Source organism: Monomorium pharaonis, chromosome 7, assembly GCF_013373865.1.
Source record: "Monomorium pharaonis isolate MP-MQ-018 chromosome 7, ASM1337386v2, whole genome shotgun sequence".
Lineage (NCBI taxonomy): Eukaryota > Metazoa > Arthropoda > Insecta > Hymenoptera > Formicidae > Monomorium > Monomorium pharaonis.
Genome location: NC_050473.1, coordinates 11690850 through 11707165, shown reverse-complemented (window position 1 = coordinate 11707165; position 16316 = coordinate 11690850). Strand labels below are relative to the sequence as shown.

The following is a 16316-nucleotide window of genomic DNA, read 5'->3' as shown; positions in this document are numbered from 1 at the left end:
ATAATTCTGCTTTAAATTTCTTATCACTCTAAATATACCTTATTTTATTTTATTGATATTGTTATTACGATAAATCTAATAATAAACAAATTTGGACTGTATTCTTTTTTTTTATAAAGTTAAAATATACGCTTTGTTTAAACTTATCGCAAATTACATACTTTACTTTCGACATTTAAAGATAATTACTCGATAAAGTGACAGGTATAAACTGAATCAATTTAAAGCTTGTCTGTGTTTCGCCTGGCGTGACTAAATGTATATATGGGATGCGTGGGCACATGGATGTGTGAGAGTGATTGCGTGTGTATGCACTGTATGCTCGAAGTGACGTTTCGCGATGCGAGAAAACGGAGTCGGGTTAGGTTAGGTTAGAGTTAGATTACACTCCGTAGGATACTTTTCGCGTGATTAACAGCACACACGGCGTGCGATGGTGCGTTGTGTCAAATTGACACGCGTTTGTTAACATGTACATTCGTTTAACGGTACATTGATCCACGCGTCCCGGCCGAGCATGGATTACACCTACGAAAAGTAAGTGACGAATTGCTCCGTAATTGCCTGTTTCCCCTCTTTTTTTTTTTCTCATGCGTGATCTCGCGTCTTATGGTCTAGCTGCTATCGCCTTTATTTTTCATTGTTTGCGCAACTGCTTTCACGTACGTGCCGACGAGCAGCGTGAAATTAACAACAATGCTCGATGAGGTACTTAGCATGTGCGCGTAAAATAATGGAACAGTACGTCGTATATCGTTTGCGCGATCGTATATTTTTTGAAGAGATCCAGATCTTAACGTATCTCTATCTGTTACTATGTTGTATTTGTCAAAACCTGTAATTAATGTGCACTGTAAGTAATGTAATTAATGCATACTTTCGAGAATTCCATTGTCGCACATCGCACTTTTTTCCATTATAACACTTCATTACAGTGTTCGTATTTGATTTTCATATTGCAGCATTACGGTTTTGCACGATGGCCCATCCGCAGAAACGTGCATACCGTTCCCCAGGAACAACAGAACAATAATCACAGATGTATATGCAGGAATACCCGAGAATTTGTTGCTAAATGTAATAGGATTTCTGGTAAGATCTTTATTTGATACATATATTACTGTAAGAGAGATAATGATATGTAACTATACAAGCTACTGTCATAGTTGAGTAGTAAGTCTAATATATAATCTAACACATTATTATTCTTCACAGCTTTTAGTTACTTTATTTGGTTTATTACGTAAAAAAGCATGGAACTATGGGCGTCTTGCACTGTTACACAAATCCGATAACGGATGGATGGAGCTGTTCTATGGTGTTAATGAAGATAAAGATACTGATCCCTTATTTATAGAAGCTTCTGTCAATTCTCAACTTTCTCAATTGGATAGAGGGTTTCTCTCATGGATTGTTACCGCTTTTAAGATTTCGTTAGTATTCTCAGTGTGCTTGGAACATTTTATTATTTAGGGCTCACCTTACAGTATTTTTATAATAATCTTATAATTGCAGCGACGATGAATTATTACAACGTGCGGGACCTGATGGATTGTTATACATTATGTTCGAACGTTGCTTAATCTTATTGACCATCATGATGCTTGTTGTATCATTATGTATAGCTCTACCAATAAATTTTCATGGAATCATGCAACCGGGAGACAGCGCAACATTTAGTCATACCACATTATCAAATCTGGATCCCTCATCCAAAGTGCTTTGGTTATACACAGTAATTCTCTTATCTTATCTGCCAGTTGGTGGATTTGTCATGAGACGTCGTTTAAAGCAGGTATCATCAAATTAGTTTTTCTCTGTTGCATATATTAAATTATAAAGTATATATATATTTTCTTTTATATAAAAGGAATATGATTGTTTTGACATTTATATAATATTATAAGTGAAGATTTATGTGTGGCTATAGGTGCGAGATACTAGGCCTACTGGAGAATTTGTAGCAAGAACGTTATTGATTACGGATATACCAAAACAACAATGTACTGTTGAGAAGCTTACTGAATATTTCAAGTATGTAGAAAAAGAAATCTACTCACAAATAACAACAAACATTGCTTTTATTTGGCAAATAATATTTGTTATTATTAAAAGAAATTAAAAATAATTTTTATTTAATCAAATATCTATTTTTTGACATGTATGCATTGTTTTTACACGTTAATGATTCTTTTAGAGAAGCATTTCCCGCTTTAACAGTGGAAGATATTACACTGGCTCACGACATCAGACATCTTTCAAACCTGGATGCGGAAAGAGATTGTGCCGAACAAGCGCGTTTGTATTGTGAAAGTTATGCCAAGAAGAGAGAACCTTTGAAAATGTATCCTTATCCATGTGGTCAAGTTCTCGGGCATTGTTGCCTAAATAAGGTAAATGTATCTATAAAATATGCATGTGTGCGAGTATAGAATTGATTATTATTTATTATTTTATATATGTTATAATAACATAAAAATTATTACCTTTAACGGAAAATTCGAACCATTACATTTGCAGCAAGTGGATGCTCAAGAATTCTATACCAATGAGGAAATACGATTAACGGCATTAGTTGAAGAGGAGAAGAATGTAGCACTTAGCAAATCTCTTGGAGTAGCTTTTGTAACTTTAGGTATTTCGGTGTTGCATGTTTTTTTTTCTTTTAAATCAATAAGAAAATTTACACATGGGTAATTAATAGGGACACCCGGTGCAGCTAAAACTATGCGCAAACAATTGAGGTCCTCGCCGAATGTAAAATGGATCGTGAATTATGCGCCGATGCCATCAGATATATTTTGGGAAAATCTAAGCATCCCAAGGCCGTGTTGGTATCTAAATGCCATATTAATAAATTGCGCTTTGGGACTTATATTGTTTTTCCTTACTACACCGGCCGTAAGTCATTTTTTTCATAAAAACACGTTACAATGAAAATTATATAATTATAATTATTTTAAAAAATGTACTTAAATTCGTATATATCTAAGAGACTGATGCTTAAAGCACTTTGATACAGTAAATGTTTAAATTTTTTATCCTCTTAATTTTATTTGAATATTACACAAAAAATATGTAATCTAGTTATTTTAACTTATTTATTTTCAAAATTTTAGGTCATAGTGACAACAGTCAACAGATTACCACTTACTGGAGAAATTAAGAATCTTAGTCCAGTGCTTTCATCTTTCCTGCCTACTGTTTTGTTAGTTAGTGTGGCTGCTTTAATGCCTGCGCTAGTCACAAGAAGCGAATCCCTTGTGAGACATTGGACAAGAAGTAGCTTAAATCGCGTTGTTATGAGAAAAACGTTGCTTCTATTGCTGCTAATGGTGCTTATATTACCTAGCTTAGGATTAACCAGTGCCGCAGCATTTTTAAACTGGACTGTGAATCTACGAAACAATACGGCACAATGGGAATGTGTATTTTTGCCAGATCAGGTGAGGTTTCTCAAGCAAAATATCGAATTTACTAATAAAGATTAATTCAGTAAGAATGCATTTTTTTCTTACCATAATTCGTGTAGCACAGATTTGTACAGGAATATTAAATTTTCAGGGCGCTCTTTTTGTAAATTACGTTATAACTGCGGCCTTGCTTGGGAGTGGATTGGAATTAGTCAGATTCCCGGAGCTCGCACTGTACACTTTTAGACTCTGCATAGCTCGCAGTCGGGCGGAAAGGATACATGTCAGAAAAGCGGTACTATGGGAATTTCCATTGGGAGCTCATTATGCGTGGTTACTGCTGGTTTTTACTATGACAACCGTTTACAGTCTGGCATGTCCCTTAATCACTCCTTTTGGTCTACTATATCTTGTAGTCAAGCATCTGGTATGAAAAATTTTGACAATAACTCACAATTATGACAATATACGTCCTGTAATGAAAATATTATCTTGATCAGGTGGACAGACATAATTTATGTTTCGCTTACGGACCGAGTATCGGTGGTGGCCAATTAGCTGGAGCAGCAGTTGGTGCTGCAGGAGCCGCGCCAGTTTTAGCACAAGCTGCTCTTTTAGCTTTAGGTTTAGTGAGAATTGGCCTGTCTCCATTAGCTGCGGTGCAACTTACTGGTCTCTGTGCGAGTATCCTGGGCCTGGTAACAGGTGCTACGTTGCCGTTATCGAAACCTAAGGTATTATAATTTGAACGATTCAACAAAAAGCTATTATTGAAGATTATGTTTAAAGGTAGATTGTACTGCGAATATGATAAGCGCGTTTACATTGCGCCTATAATAGACTGTAGCTAGATTGTATTAGGAATATTATTTATTTTTAACCGTTTTTATTAGACTCCAGTACCAAAAAGGGATATATCAACGGGTCAAAATTTTGTGGCACCAGTATTGCGAAAGAATCAGGTAACCACAGAGGAAACTATTTCGACTGCTTCGAATTCAGAAATGAATTTACCAAGTCCGACAAGCGCCACTTCCTCTAGACAAGAAAGTCCAAAGCTTTACCAAAACTATGGCAGCGAACAGAAAGTTTAAGATGTATTTATATACTCGATATATATAAGAATATAAAATGCTTTGTAACTTGCTTAAGAAGTTACTCATTTAACAGCGTATTCTAATTAATGTTAACGAGCTGTAATTTAGGGAAAACTATATATAGCACAAATAATGTACATTTTTAAAGCATTTCTTACATCACATTAAGTTAGCGTAATTACAATTTAAAAGAAAAAAATGGCAAAATATTGCTTTCAGATTACTTACATTTATAACTGTATTTATAAATTCATTACTACACAATGCTTAATAATTTGTGATAAATATAAAAAGGATTATATTTAATATATAATTAATTTAACAATTTCGTTCTTACATACAATAATTAGATAATAAGAATTATATTAGCCTTATAATGAGCTTACGTATTAAATAATTGCTACTACTTAAAGAATCTCATTTCGAAAAAATGTGAATAGGTAGATCTTATCATTTGAAATCTGGCAGTACAAAAACATAAAATGTCCATTAAGTACACTTAATACATTTTAATGTTATAACTCTGTATTATATTAACATGTAAGTATAACATTACTATGTAATAACTTAAAAAAACAATCTTGCAGCTATACACATTTTACATGGAAATGATTATTGATTAATAAAGTGCAATAATTTTGATTTCCTTATTATATGTAATATTACTATATGAAAATTCAGATTAATCTTTATAATATATATGTATATCCATTTATTATCAATTTGATAGCAATAATTTATACAGTTTTTAATGATTAGTTGATTGCATTATTTTTAATAGTAATACAATGATTGCAACACAGAAAATATAATTAAGCAGAATATTTTTTCATTCTAAGAATTATATGAGAGACTACCTTATAAAACTTTATGTACTTTTTATTCTGTTCTTATATATGTAGAGGTGATGTAGCATAATATGATTACATACATATACACAAATTGTTTGATACATACAAAATACTAGGATATTAGGAATATTTCAAAATGAATTATTTGGGTTAGTTAGCATGCTTTTTCTATTCTTTTAAAGTTTTTTTTTTGTTTTTAAGATAAATAGCTAGAGACATGTATATATACACAAGTTCTTAATTGTAAATTTTCACGATTGTGATATGATTATCTATTACGTTATCTATTTTCATATAAGCAATTAGAATACAAAATTTATTTTATATAAGTTATTTTGATGAACCAATTGCATTTTGTCATGGAATTAAAATTCAAATACTAAATAAATATAAGTAAAAAATTTTTTTTGTTTCTAAATTCTATTGTAAATTAATAATCTTCTCCTATATAAATATCCTATTATATATTTCACTTTTTGTGAAACAAAAAAATTTATAAATTTAAAAGTCAATTAATGTAGTTCGTTTAATCCACATTGTCACACAATCTTATATTTTTATTGAAAAATTAATAAGTATGAGTGAATAAAATTTGCTTATCATCCACTATTATCAAGGCACTAATCATCACGATTAATTCTATAATACATAGACCGATATTCATAGTTCGTTCTTATATATAAGATCGAGTTAAGTATTGTTTTAAAATGTCATTAACCAATCATAGAGCCATATTAACTTCTTAAGACATTACTTGAAATGGTCTTGAAATAAGAATCGATTATGAATACTGGTTATAATAGATTATAATACCTATTTTTTTTTAACTATTTAAGATAAAAATTCAAGTATATATTAATAAAAATCAAGTAATAACTATGTATATATATGTCTATATATATATATATATATATAATTATATATATGTACACACATACATACATACACATTATGTCAAATCATATTTTAGCATTTAATATATATATATATATATATATATATATATATATATATATATATAATCATATATTATAATTGTATTATATAATATATAATTAGATATATTATATAATCATCACATATAATATATAATTATATATAATGATAATTATTTATGTATATTTATGACAATTAATATTATATATAATTATATGTACATCAGTTATTTCAGATTGGCTTTACTATACATGTACCGGAAAATTTCATGAAATGATAAAGAAATTTATTCATTGAGGCTAACGCCAATTATGGCTTCCAGTTGACTAGATGTAAGATTACTTAATTCCTTAGCTTGATTTTCTTTCTTCTGTGATTTATGAAGTGTCTCTTTTGTCACTGTCCTCGAACTTTTATCACATGACATAAAATTAGTCTCGAGATTGTTCTCTTCCTCTTCCTTCTGAGATTCTTCACTCTCTTCACTGCTTAGATGAACCTGTGTGAGGCAACATTGTTGCTTAAGACGATCTCTATGAAGAATACTATTTTGTAAAATAGTTATTTGAATAACAATATGTACTTAAAAAATACATATTAAAAAATAAGATAAAAAATATATACATATATAAAATACTTTTATATTACTTTAATTTTAGATGACTTTTAGTTTAAATTAAAATTCTTTAAATTAAAGAGGAGGTAGACCGTACATAATAAATACAATTCAAATTTCGAATTATTAACCGATAGTAATAATAGAAACTATATTTAATTATAAAATTTAAGTTGCATTTTTGTCTTGATATGGAAAATAAAAAAGCTGTTATTATCTCTTTCTTTGAACAACATTAATAGAAATAAAAAAGTATGATAAAACTACATATTCAAATAATTTATTACGTATTTAATCATTATTATGTAAATACATATTTAATTTATTTTTATAGCAATTAAAAAGTAAAAATTGGCAATAGACAATACTGATACATTAAAATTTGCAATCTTCGAAATATTTCTTTGTTAAATAGCGATTGCAACTCGTGTTATGAAATTTAAATGATTTTTTTTTGTATTAACTAAAGGTAACTGCATACATATTTACTTATGATTGGTATTATCAATAAAAAATCCATAAATTCAAAAATGCAAAAATCTACTAAATATTAAGAAAAAATACGATCTTATTTGTAAATGTAAAAATAAATATTAACTTTTTCATCAGATTTACTACTGCCAATTTAAAGGAATGGGGATATCGGGAGTAATGAAAAATAATTAAAAAAAAAGACGTCAGTTTCTTTTGTTTTTTCGGAACATATATGCTACTTTCCAATATTACAACATAATTTTCATTATGTTACAACATTACAACAATAATCATTGTTTTTCTTACGTACAAAATAGTCGCGATATAAATTCACAAATAAAACTTTTACGTATGATACAGTTAAGATGGTTGTATAAAAGAATGCATTGTGATTATGTATCTTTTATACACCAAACTATTTCACACTTTTATTTATTGATTTTGTGTAAAATAATGCAAATTTTTCACAATAACATAAACAAGAGCATGGCTTCTTTGGTAAATTAAAGATGCATTACTTGTTTATTTGCTTACATTCCTCCCTAGCCTCTATCAAAATTCAATAATTATAATCAATGATCTCTTCTTTTATTATCAGATTCAAATTTTCATTATAATCAAATTCTACCACCACCAAAGTAACGATACAGCTGATTTAATTGTGTGCAAGTAATATGAAAAGAAATGTACAGATAAAAGATATAAAACACTGATTGCATTGAAAATGCATGTTTCTCATAAAATTGCATTAATATTTAAAGATTTCCGATTATCTGAACATCGAAAGTGATTAATTTACTAATGACACACATAGAGAGTAAGGTTTCATCTCACCTCTACAATAGAAACCCTTGGTGATGGTTCTCGTGTCGTAATTTTTTCCATTACGATCGGACTAGTGGAGCTAGCCGAAGAAGATTCTTTATCTGTCTCATTATCCGAATATTCTTTCTCATCTTCGATAGATTTCTGTGCATCCGCATTTTCGTGCAACTTGCACACGACGCCACCCTTATCGTTATCTCGTTCAAATAAATTCCCATCAAGATGAACTAAGAACACAAGTAACAAATCACATATTAATATTGGTTTTCATAATGCAATTTTTTAAAATTTTGTCCAATAGATTTCCATTTACAGTATCCAAGAATAACCTTACAAATATGTGTTAGGGCAGAATTGCTTCAGTGAAAAATCATAAAGTATATAAAACATATTAATTTCAAGTTATAAGGAATAGACAAAGTTAAAAAGATCCGTAAATTTTGTAAAGGAAATAAGATAAGTGATATACATTAATATAATTTTTAGATTACCTTGACAGAAAGCAGTGCTACAAAACGAGCAGTGTGCTGATGTTCGACGTCCGCATTTTGAACAAAAATGCCACGGACAAGCGAATTTTGATTCCGTTGATTCATCGATTGTTACGCATGTTTTATGGTACTTTTTCTTGCAAGTTTTTTGTGAGCAGACTATAAATTTATTGTTATACGATATTTCTTGACCGCATCGCCAACATCTGCGCTTTCTCCATCTTAAATAAAAATAATGAAATTAATATACAAATGCATAAAAACCTTGACAAAACAATGAAGCAACTCTTAGACAATCAATAGATATCATTGTACAATATTTGATATCGCACAATAGTATTTGTCATCTGGAGGCTATATTAAAGGTTGGTATAATATACTGTCAATTAAAAGTTTCTTGAAATATACATTGTGTAACTTATAAAGTGTTAAGCTGTCTCTGAATACTATTGCACAATAAGGTGCCAATTTAGAATGTTCGATCATTTTTAGTATCAATAAATCATGTTATTAGAACGAATAATAAAACTTAAATAGTCACTTCTGATAGGCAGTACTTAAGGAAATGCTATTCAGTTCAGAAATTTATAGAATTCATCTTCATTAAATCTTGATTCGGTGACGTTGATTAACTCTTGTCATAAATATTTTCGAATTGTTGAGAGCAATTGATACTGTTCTCTAATGATAATTAAGACAAAGTCAGATATTAAATTTATAAAACAAAGTATTGTAGTATTTGATTAAATTAAAATTTAGTTTGTATTTAGTTATATTGAATTGTCTAGAAATTTCTTAAGTATATCAAGTAACAAGATATTTAATTATATAAGTACCTTCTGTATCGTTTTGATTTGTCAATTTTCTTTAATGGTACGATCGATGGTGTTATTGACAACTGTTGTTTCTGGGCTTTTAGTCCAATAAAACCGCTACAATTTGGTGCTCCGCAAAGACACACTTTCCGTGTTTCTCCATCGGATGCCAAATTGTAATTAAACGTCAGCTCTTCTCCAGATTCTATGTCACGTAAAGCGAATAGACCGATACGCGTGTCTCCGTTTACCGTCCACTTTTGCGTTTCGCAGTTTGGGTCGCACGAATGATCTGTAAATAAAAATTTAATTATCTTTCGAGACACAAATTCAGATATTACAGTATACTCACTCATAAAACGACTCAGATTTCCCTTTGGTTCCGCATCAATTGTTCTATTGTTGTCAATCGTTAAAAAATAGAAATTCTCATTTTTCAATTCTTTCTTTCGATGTAATCTACGCTTGTATTCGGCGTCATCTATAATTTCTCCCACGTATTCAATGACAAATCGCCCTGCTTTGATATCCTCCAAAGTTCTCAGACCCCATCCACGGCCCTCAGTATGAAATGGCTCCATTGCCGGATATTGTCGCAGCACAAACGACTGATTCATACATTTCGCTTCAGCTGGACAGATTCCGGGACTGCATTCAACCATTAATATACGATTCAAACAATCCGTACCAGGTGCGCAAGGATTATCCCAGTCGGGATCGCATTCACACGCCACAATGCTCTCGACTTCGGCTGGTTTGACGTTACCCACTGGTTTATTGACCTATCACATGTCTATTTTCAAATTTAAGGCTTCTAGCTTCTCACTGCAGTCAGTCATCAAATTATGATAAATTAACAAGTCACATATGATTTGTTTATGTCTCTGATGCAAAACCAAACGATTGCACTGATGACACAGCAGTGTTGACTACAATAATAGATTACTTAAAAAAAAAAACGAAAGCTATGTAAAACTGGTCTAGATCAAGCACATGAGTGTAAACAAGCGCATCATCTATAAGCAAGTCTGGAGCAGTATGGATAATGTCCTATGACGAAAACAAAACAAGCTTAAATGTGTATCAATTGTAATTAAATCCAAATTAAATAAGCAAGCGCAAACGAACAATTTACTTTGATGAATCTATCAATATAATGGTATTTATTATAGCAAGTTGCTTCTTCGTGTTTGTTCGCGCTTGATTACTGACTTGATTTGGATTCAAAGGAAAAAAAAGTTTGTTACGCTCATTCATTCTCGTTAGCTTGGTCTAGCACCAGCTTAATGTGATCTAAACCCTACTTTTAATTTTACATATGGTGGTGGTTTCAGTCCTTTTGGTTCTTTAGTCATAGATCGCCTTGCTTTTAATTGCAAGTGTAATTTATTAGCTTCTTGGAGAGCTATTCGATACGTATCATCCATTAAACTTTTACCTTGAGGTGGTTTTATATTTGCATCACCATCTTGATATAAAAAGGCTCGACCTCTGCAAAAGTAATATAAAATTAGAAAGGGTTTATTAATCGTAATATTTCATATAAAAAAATATTTATATTTACCTATGTACCCAATAATAATCATTAGACCCCAAAAACATTACACAAAATTTACCAGGAGATTTATGAGCTTTAGCCTCTACATTTTCAGGAATTTCGTTAGGGTAACATATACGAGACGGCCACCAACGATAATGACCGAGTTTCACCCATACAATTTCCCCATACAAAGGTAATCTTCCCGTTTCGCAATCTTCGCATATAAATCCACCAGCAGGTGCAGATCTTAGACCTAGATTTTCAAGAATATAAAAATTTATTTGCAGGAATTGAACTTTACATTAATCATAATGTTTTGATCAAGTTACCAAGACATTCCACGTGAAAGGAAGTAGGACAAGTGTCACAACAGATGAGACTTCCACCACGTGTACACAAGAAACACCATGCTGCATTTAATGGAGGATGTGGTGCTTTGTAATGTTTTGGACATATAATTTGACTGGCTGTCAAAATTACTGAACCAGCAGGTAGACACAATGTTGAAGCGTGATAAGATGAAGGACAACGAACACATCTTGCCATTTTCTCATTTGGAGCGCGCGAACGATTATTTTGAGGGTTATCAGAACTGCAGGTGTGGCATACATGAAACGGACATGTCAAACGTCCACCTTGCCAATGTGACTAAAATAATGCATGTTTATTAATATTATAGAATATCAGTATTTTAAGAAAATATTGTAATGTAAATGCAAAGTTTTACTTGTGGCCACGGTAACAAACATTTGGAATGATAATGTTTTCCGCAAGCCGGAACAATACATCTTATTCTATCTCCTTCTCTTTCATTGCATAAAAAACAAGCAGGTGCTACTCCAGATAAGCAATCAATACATTTAAATGTTTCATCCTCTTGCTCATCCAATTTACCTGAATTCGATTATTATAATTACCATATACATTAGATTTAAAATAATTTATTAGTGTAAGTTATAAAAAAAAAAAAAAAAAAAAAAAAAAAAAAAAAAAAACATTTTTCAATAAGTATACACATATACATTTGTATTAATTATTTGTGTTACATTAATATATTAATTATGATAATTCATAATTACCATTATTTTCACTTTCACCATTAATACTTTTTTTAATTATATTTAAATCACTAAGTAATTTTTCATCTAATGTGTTCTCATCAACAGAATATTCTGGACTTGATTCGCCAGGTTTTACACATGATAAATGAAAATAAGAATAACAAGGCCCTTTACATCTCGTTAGTTTGCCTGTTTTCTCACAAATCTGACAAACCTTCTCTTGTTTCAAACCTTTAAAGAGATTGTATGGCTTCTTTCGTTTTGTTTCTGTATTATTTACCTATAGAAATAAAAATAATAATTACACATGTGGTCAAATATATATGAAATGTAAATAATGATTAGTATTACATTGTCCTGCTTAGCACGTTTAATGTCAAGCCCATCTTGCTCACTTGAAACAGAATTTTCTTCTCTTTCAATCTTTTCATTTTTTTTGGTTTTCTTGTTTTCTTTTATAGATGTGTCAATTGATGTCTCGTTTTCTTTAGTCGTATTAGTTTCCATCGATGTCTCATCTTCTTTAGTTGTGTTAATTTCCATTGAAGTTTCATTTTCTTTAGTTGTGTTCACTGGTGTTTCGTCTTCATTTAGAGAGCTGTCTGTCGAATGGAAATATGAACTATTTTTGTCATCGTTTGTGCACATTCTTCTTTTGTAGTCATCATCCATATCATTCCAAACTTTTCGCAAATATGTTTTAATATCGTTTTTTGGCATATGTGGATAATCTTTTTCCAGCACACTTTTGTTATTTTCATAATAAACTTTAAATGTGCTCTCTTCATCTTTGTTATTTTTATAGTTTTTTGTGTTCGTACTTTCTACAGAACTTTTACGACTTGAAGGAGTTGAAGATAAAAAATCAAAATTCAATTTTGAATCAATTTTACCGTTTACAATTCGTGAATTTTTTGACTTTGACAATTCTGATTTACGTGATTTTAATTTTTCTTCTGGTTTTTCTAATTTCTCTATATTAGACATCTGTAAAAATAAAGAACATAATATTTAATATAATAAAATATTTACTTTGTATGTGACAAATACTAAGCAAAATTTATATTAAATATAAAAAAATTATTAATATTACATTTTCCTGTTTAAGACGCTTAATGTCAGGTCCATCTTGCTCAGTCGAATGTTTTCTTTTCTTATTTTTTTCATCGGCAGTAAGTAGTTTTGGATTTTTAGATTTCTTGGGTTTAATTGGCATTGTAAAAAGTGCAAGTCTTTCTTCAATTGTCTTTGGCTGTGCTTTCATAGCTTCTTGAACAGCATTGTCCCATCTTATTTTTGATCTTTGCTGTACAACAAATGCAGCAGCCAACTTGGAATCCTTCTTCTTTGTCTCTGCTGTCAGTGATTTTGCTAATTTTAAAAAGTCTTGAAGATTTGTGAATGGCATCATACTATTTGCAGAGACCCAGCTGCGACGCCCTTTATCTCCGAAGTAAGTTACATGTATCAACATCATAAATGTCGACTTACTTGTAGCTATACCATAAAATAATGAAAGAAATATATGTATAAAATATTATATTTAATAAATATATAATTTGAGATTCTCGTGCTTATATGTATTCAAAAGCAATTCTTTTAAAATGTAATTTAAATTAATAAAATTTACATCAGTTTTAGAATTTACCTCTTAATTTACAATGTATTTTTGAAGTTGGTTCGTGCGTTACCATACAGGGCCAGAATGGAAAATTACCAACTCTAGCCCATGCTAATTGTCCCACTATCCATTTACATTCAATATTAGGATTGATTTCTTTCGAAGATGGAGTTTCCTCTATACTGTTTAATGTAGTAGATGCATTGCTGGCCTTGTCTACATTGTTAGCTATATTATTTTCACTTATATTTTCCATACTGGTATCAACGTTATTCGTTTGTTGCTTATATGCCTTTGGGTTACAATTCTACAAAATTGTAAGAGCAATGAGCATTATATCAAATTGGTAAACAATCAGCTTTGGATTAGTAAAAAAATAATAGTTCTGATATATATATATGTTATAAATATATCTTATATATTTATTATAAAAACCATCTTGAAAAGGATTGTTCATATAAATGTTAAAATATACATTTAAATTTGAGTTTTGATAAAAAGACATGTGGTTTGATCAAGCTAAGAAATATACCAAGTTAACAAAGAGATAGCAATGTTACATGGACGCTTTGTTGCACAGAGAAGCATCAAGAATGTATGATATATACCTGCGGAGAATCTACAGTATTGTTCGTGCTGGACCTAGACCTTATCATTCTACCATAACGGCTTCTACTAGGCAGGAAGCCATTAGAATCGTTCTGCAGATCCTCCTTGTCATTAGACGCGTCTTCGCTCATCGAAGTCTCAGCATTCTCATCGATTGTCGCTTGGGATCCAATGCGATCTGGCGTGGACACCTTGCTCATCTCTGTGCCAATGATACTCATGACTCTGTGTTCAGTATAGCATTTTCAGACTCTTACACTCCGGTTATTGCGAATTATGGAAATGCATCGGCTCTTTTAACGATGTCCGTCCATGAGGGCTACAGAATGCCAGTGATGAGAGCTAACTGATTGAAAACAGTTCTCGCTACCGCTGACCAAAGCGGCGGGCCCAGTGTTTCGAGGGGTGCTACCTTTCTTGCTTGCAGCCGGGCCTACCTCACCAGGAGGATGATCGTCAGCTTCCACACCGCAAGGACCTCCACGGGGACCCAATTTTTCTCCTTTCGACCGTTCCAATTATTGTGATAATAATGAATTGTGAACGAACCTCGCGTACCTCATGAAGCAGGACGCGTTTCCCGCGATTTTGGGCGATTCTCATGGCCGCGTGTCGTGCCCCGCGAAGTCGTGAACGGCCAATGCCACGCTCGCACATCTTCTTTACCGATTGCGACGGTTTTTCGTTCGATCTCTTGCGAGATGAGAACTAGGTAATCTCTTGTAATATTTTACAGCGAGATCAATATTGACAGCAACGACGTATCATTGGCTTAGTTTTTGCTTATTACACGAATATATATTTATTCTGACGCGAAAAGTGGACGGAGAGTCACGGAGGTGCAGTTGGATGCAACAGGTGTAGCACCCGCAATCGCTGTTGTTACAGCGCCACGACTAGCGAGCGGCTTGTCCCGCTTGCCCCGACGCCTGAAGTTGGCCGCGCGCTTTACGAATTTTGTTCACCATGTTGAATTTATACTTTAACTCGTAAACCTCGTAAGCTCACAACTGCTCACAACTACTCCCGGCGTTATTCGTCGCGATTGCCATCGAGAGTGTTGCACAAAGGGTCGCGCGACATATTTTAGGGGTTAAGCGCACGAGTAATCGTCGTTAATGCATCTTCGCGAGTTAACCTTGTCGAATAAAGTGAAAGAACATCTTCGATTCGCGGTGACGACAGGTCTCCGTCTCGAACGGAGTCGGTTGCATCATCTATAATTCTATATAGTCAACCATTGAATTGACTCGCGTCGTGTGCGTGGAACGTCGCGGGAACGGACCGGCTCCGAGCCAACTGGCGTTGCAAGGCGTTCGGGTAGGTAAGGTATGTGCAACCCGTGTTTAGCCCCTCGTCGAACGTGTAACATATATCTGTTTATTTTTTGTGCGTCAGTAAATTTTCGGGGCACGTATTTCGAGATCGAAGTGAGTCGCGAGAGTCGGCAGTTGGCACAAATGATGATCGTATTTTCGGTTATATAACGGATTAGCTTTAATTTGAGATCGCATATTATATATCCATTCGTCTCATAGTTCAAAACTGAAGATTGATGGGTGATTAATGATATAGCATAATTATTCAAGCGCGGGAAATGGAGAGTGCAATGGGGTGCAGCATGTGTAGCGTTCTCTGTTGCATCGTCATAGCGCTAGCTACTCCTAGCTGATGCGTGAAGTTGGCCGCGCGATTTACGAATTCAGTTCGCCATGTTCGTTTCGTCTGTGACGTCGCAAGAATGCAGACCCGCGTTATTCGTCGGAGCAAATCGAGCACGGATCGCGCATAATTGTCGTCGGGAGTGTCGTATGAAGTGTCGCGTGCGATCTTGCAATCCGATTATTAGTGTGCAAGTAATTAACCAGTCTTGTGCGAGTGCCATAAAGGAGTAACGATGGCGGGAATAAATGAAGAGGAGAGGGTTCAGGGAATCGGCGGAGCAACCGTGGGTAAATAATTTATTA

The 16316-nt window shown here is 32.6% G+C and overlaps 2 protein-coding genes across 5 annotated transcripts; one reads left to right on the top strand and one right to left on the bottom strand.

Annotated features, from left to right (window-relative positions):
• The first annotated feature begins 106 nt into the window (after positions 1–106).
• LOC105831459 (calcium permeable stress-gated cation channel 1) lies at positions 107–5160 on the top strand. 2 transcript variants are annotated; one of them, XM_012671595.3, is made up of 12 exons: positions 107–537; positions 963–1092; positions 1216–1433; positions 1516–1795; positions 1931–2034; positions 2198–2393; positions 2521–2635; positions 2705–2901; positions 3120–3446; positions 3565–3840; positions 3914–4147; positions 4307–5160. In XM_012671595.3, the coding sequence occupies exons 1-12, from the start codon at positions 518–520 to the stop codon at positions 4505–4507; spliced, it is 2298 nt and encodes a 765-aa protein (XP_012527049.1). In that variant the 5' UTR covers positions 107–517; the 3' UTR covers positions 4508–5160. The 2 variants fall into 2 exon arrangements, with proteins under 2 accessions (XP_012527049.1, XP_036145849.1); XM_036289956.1 differs by lacking the exon at positions 107–537 and adding an exon at positions 694–853.
• A 1322-nt stretch (positions 5161–6482) lies between these two features.
• On the bottom strand, positions 6483–15199 carry LOC105837167 (histone-lysine N-methyltransferase NSD2). 3 transcript variants are annotated; one of them, XM_012681714.3, is made up of 14 exons: positions 14349–15199; positions 13768–14047; positions 13213–13616; positions 12471–13106; positions 12138–12399; positions 11786–11952; positions 11388–11706; positions 11083–11311; positions 10823–11009; positions 9871–10300; positions 9540–9810; positions 8704–8924; positions 8222–8439; positions 6483–6796 (listed from the first exon to the last, which is right to left on the bottom strand). In XM_012681714.3, the coding sequence occupies exons 1-14, from the start codon at positions 14568–14570 to the stop codon at positions 6584–6586; spliced, it is 4059 nt and encodes a 1352-aa protein (XP_012537168.1). In that variant the 5' UTR covers positions 14571–15199; the 3' UTR covers positions 6483–6583. The 3 variants fall into 3 exon arrangements, with proteins under 3 accessions (XP_012537168.1, XP_028044601.1, XP_028044600.1); XM_028188800.2 differs by having other exon boundaries at positions 6657–6830; positions 14349–15197; XM_028188799.2 differs by lacking the exon at positions 6483–6796 and adding an exon at positions 7739–7936 and having other exon boundaries at positions 14349–15197.
• Between the last annotated feature and the right edge of the window lie 1117 nt (positions 15200–16316).

What these genes read in the sequence shown, in the direction of transcription:
- LOC105831459 (XM_012671595.3), top strand. Translation starts at nt 518, where the DNA reads ATGGATTACACCTACGAAAA. An exon ending in ATGGATTACACCTACGAAAA is followed by an intron (nt 538 to 962) that starts GTAAGTGACGAA and finishes TTCATATTGCAG; the next exon opens with CATTACGGTTTTGCACGATG. An exon ending in TGAGACGTCGTTTAAAGCAG is followed by an intron (nt 1,796 to 1,930) that starts GTATCATCAAAT and finishes GTGTGGCTATAG; the next exon opens with GTGCGAGATACTAGGCCTAC.
- LOC105837167 (XM_012681714.3), bottom strand. Translation starts at nt 14,570, where the DNA reads ATGAGTATCATTGGCACAGAGATGAGCAAGGTGTCCACGCCAGATCGC. An exon ending in AAATCAAAACGATACAGAAG is followed by an intron (nt 8,925 to 9,539) that starts GTACTTATATAA and finishes TTTTTATTTAAG; the next exon opens with ATGGAGAAAGCGCAGATGTT. An exon ending in CAAGGGTTTCTATTGTAGAG is followed by an intron (nt 6,797 to 8,221) that starts GTGAGATGAAAC and finishes TGCCTCACACAG; the next exon opens with GTTCATCTAAGCAGTGAAGA.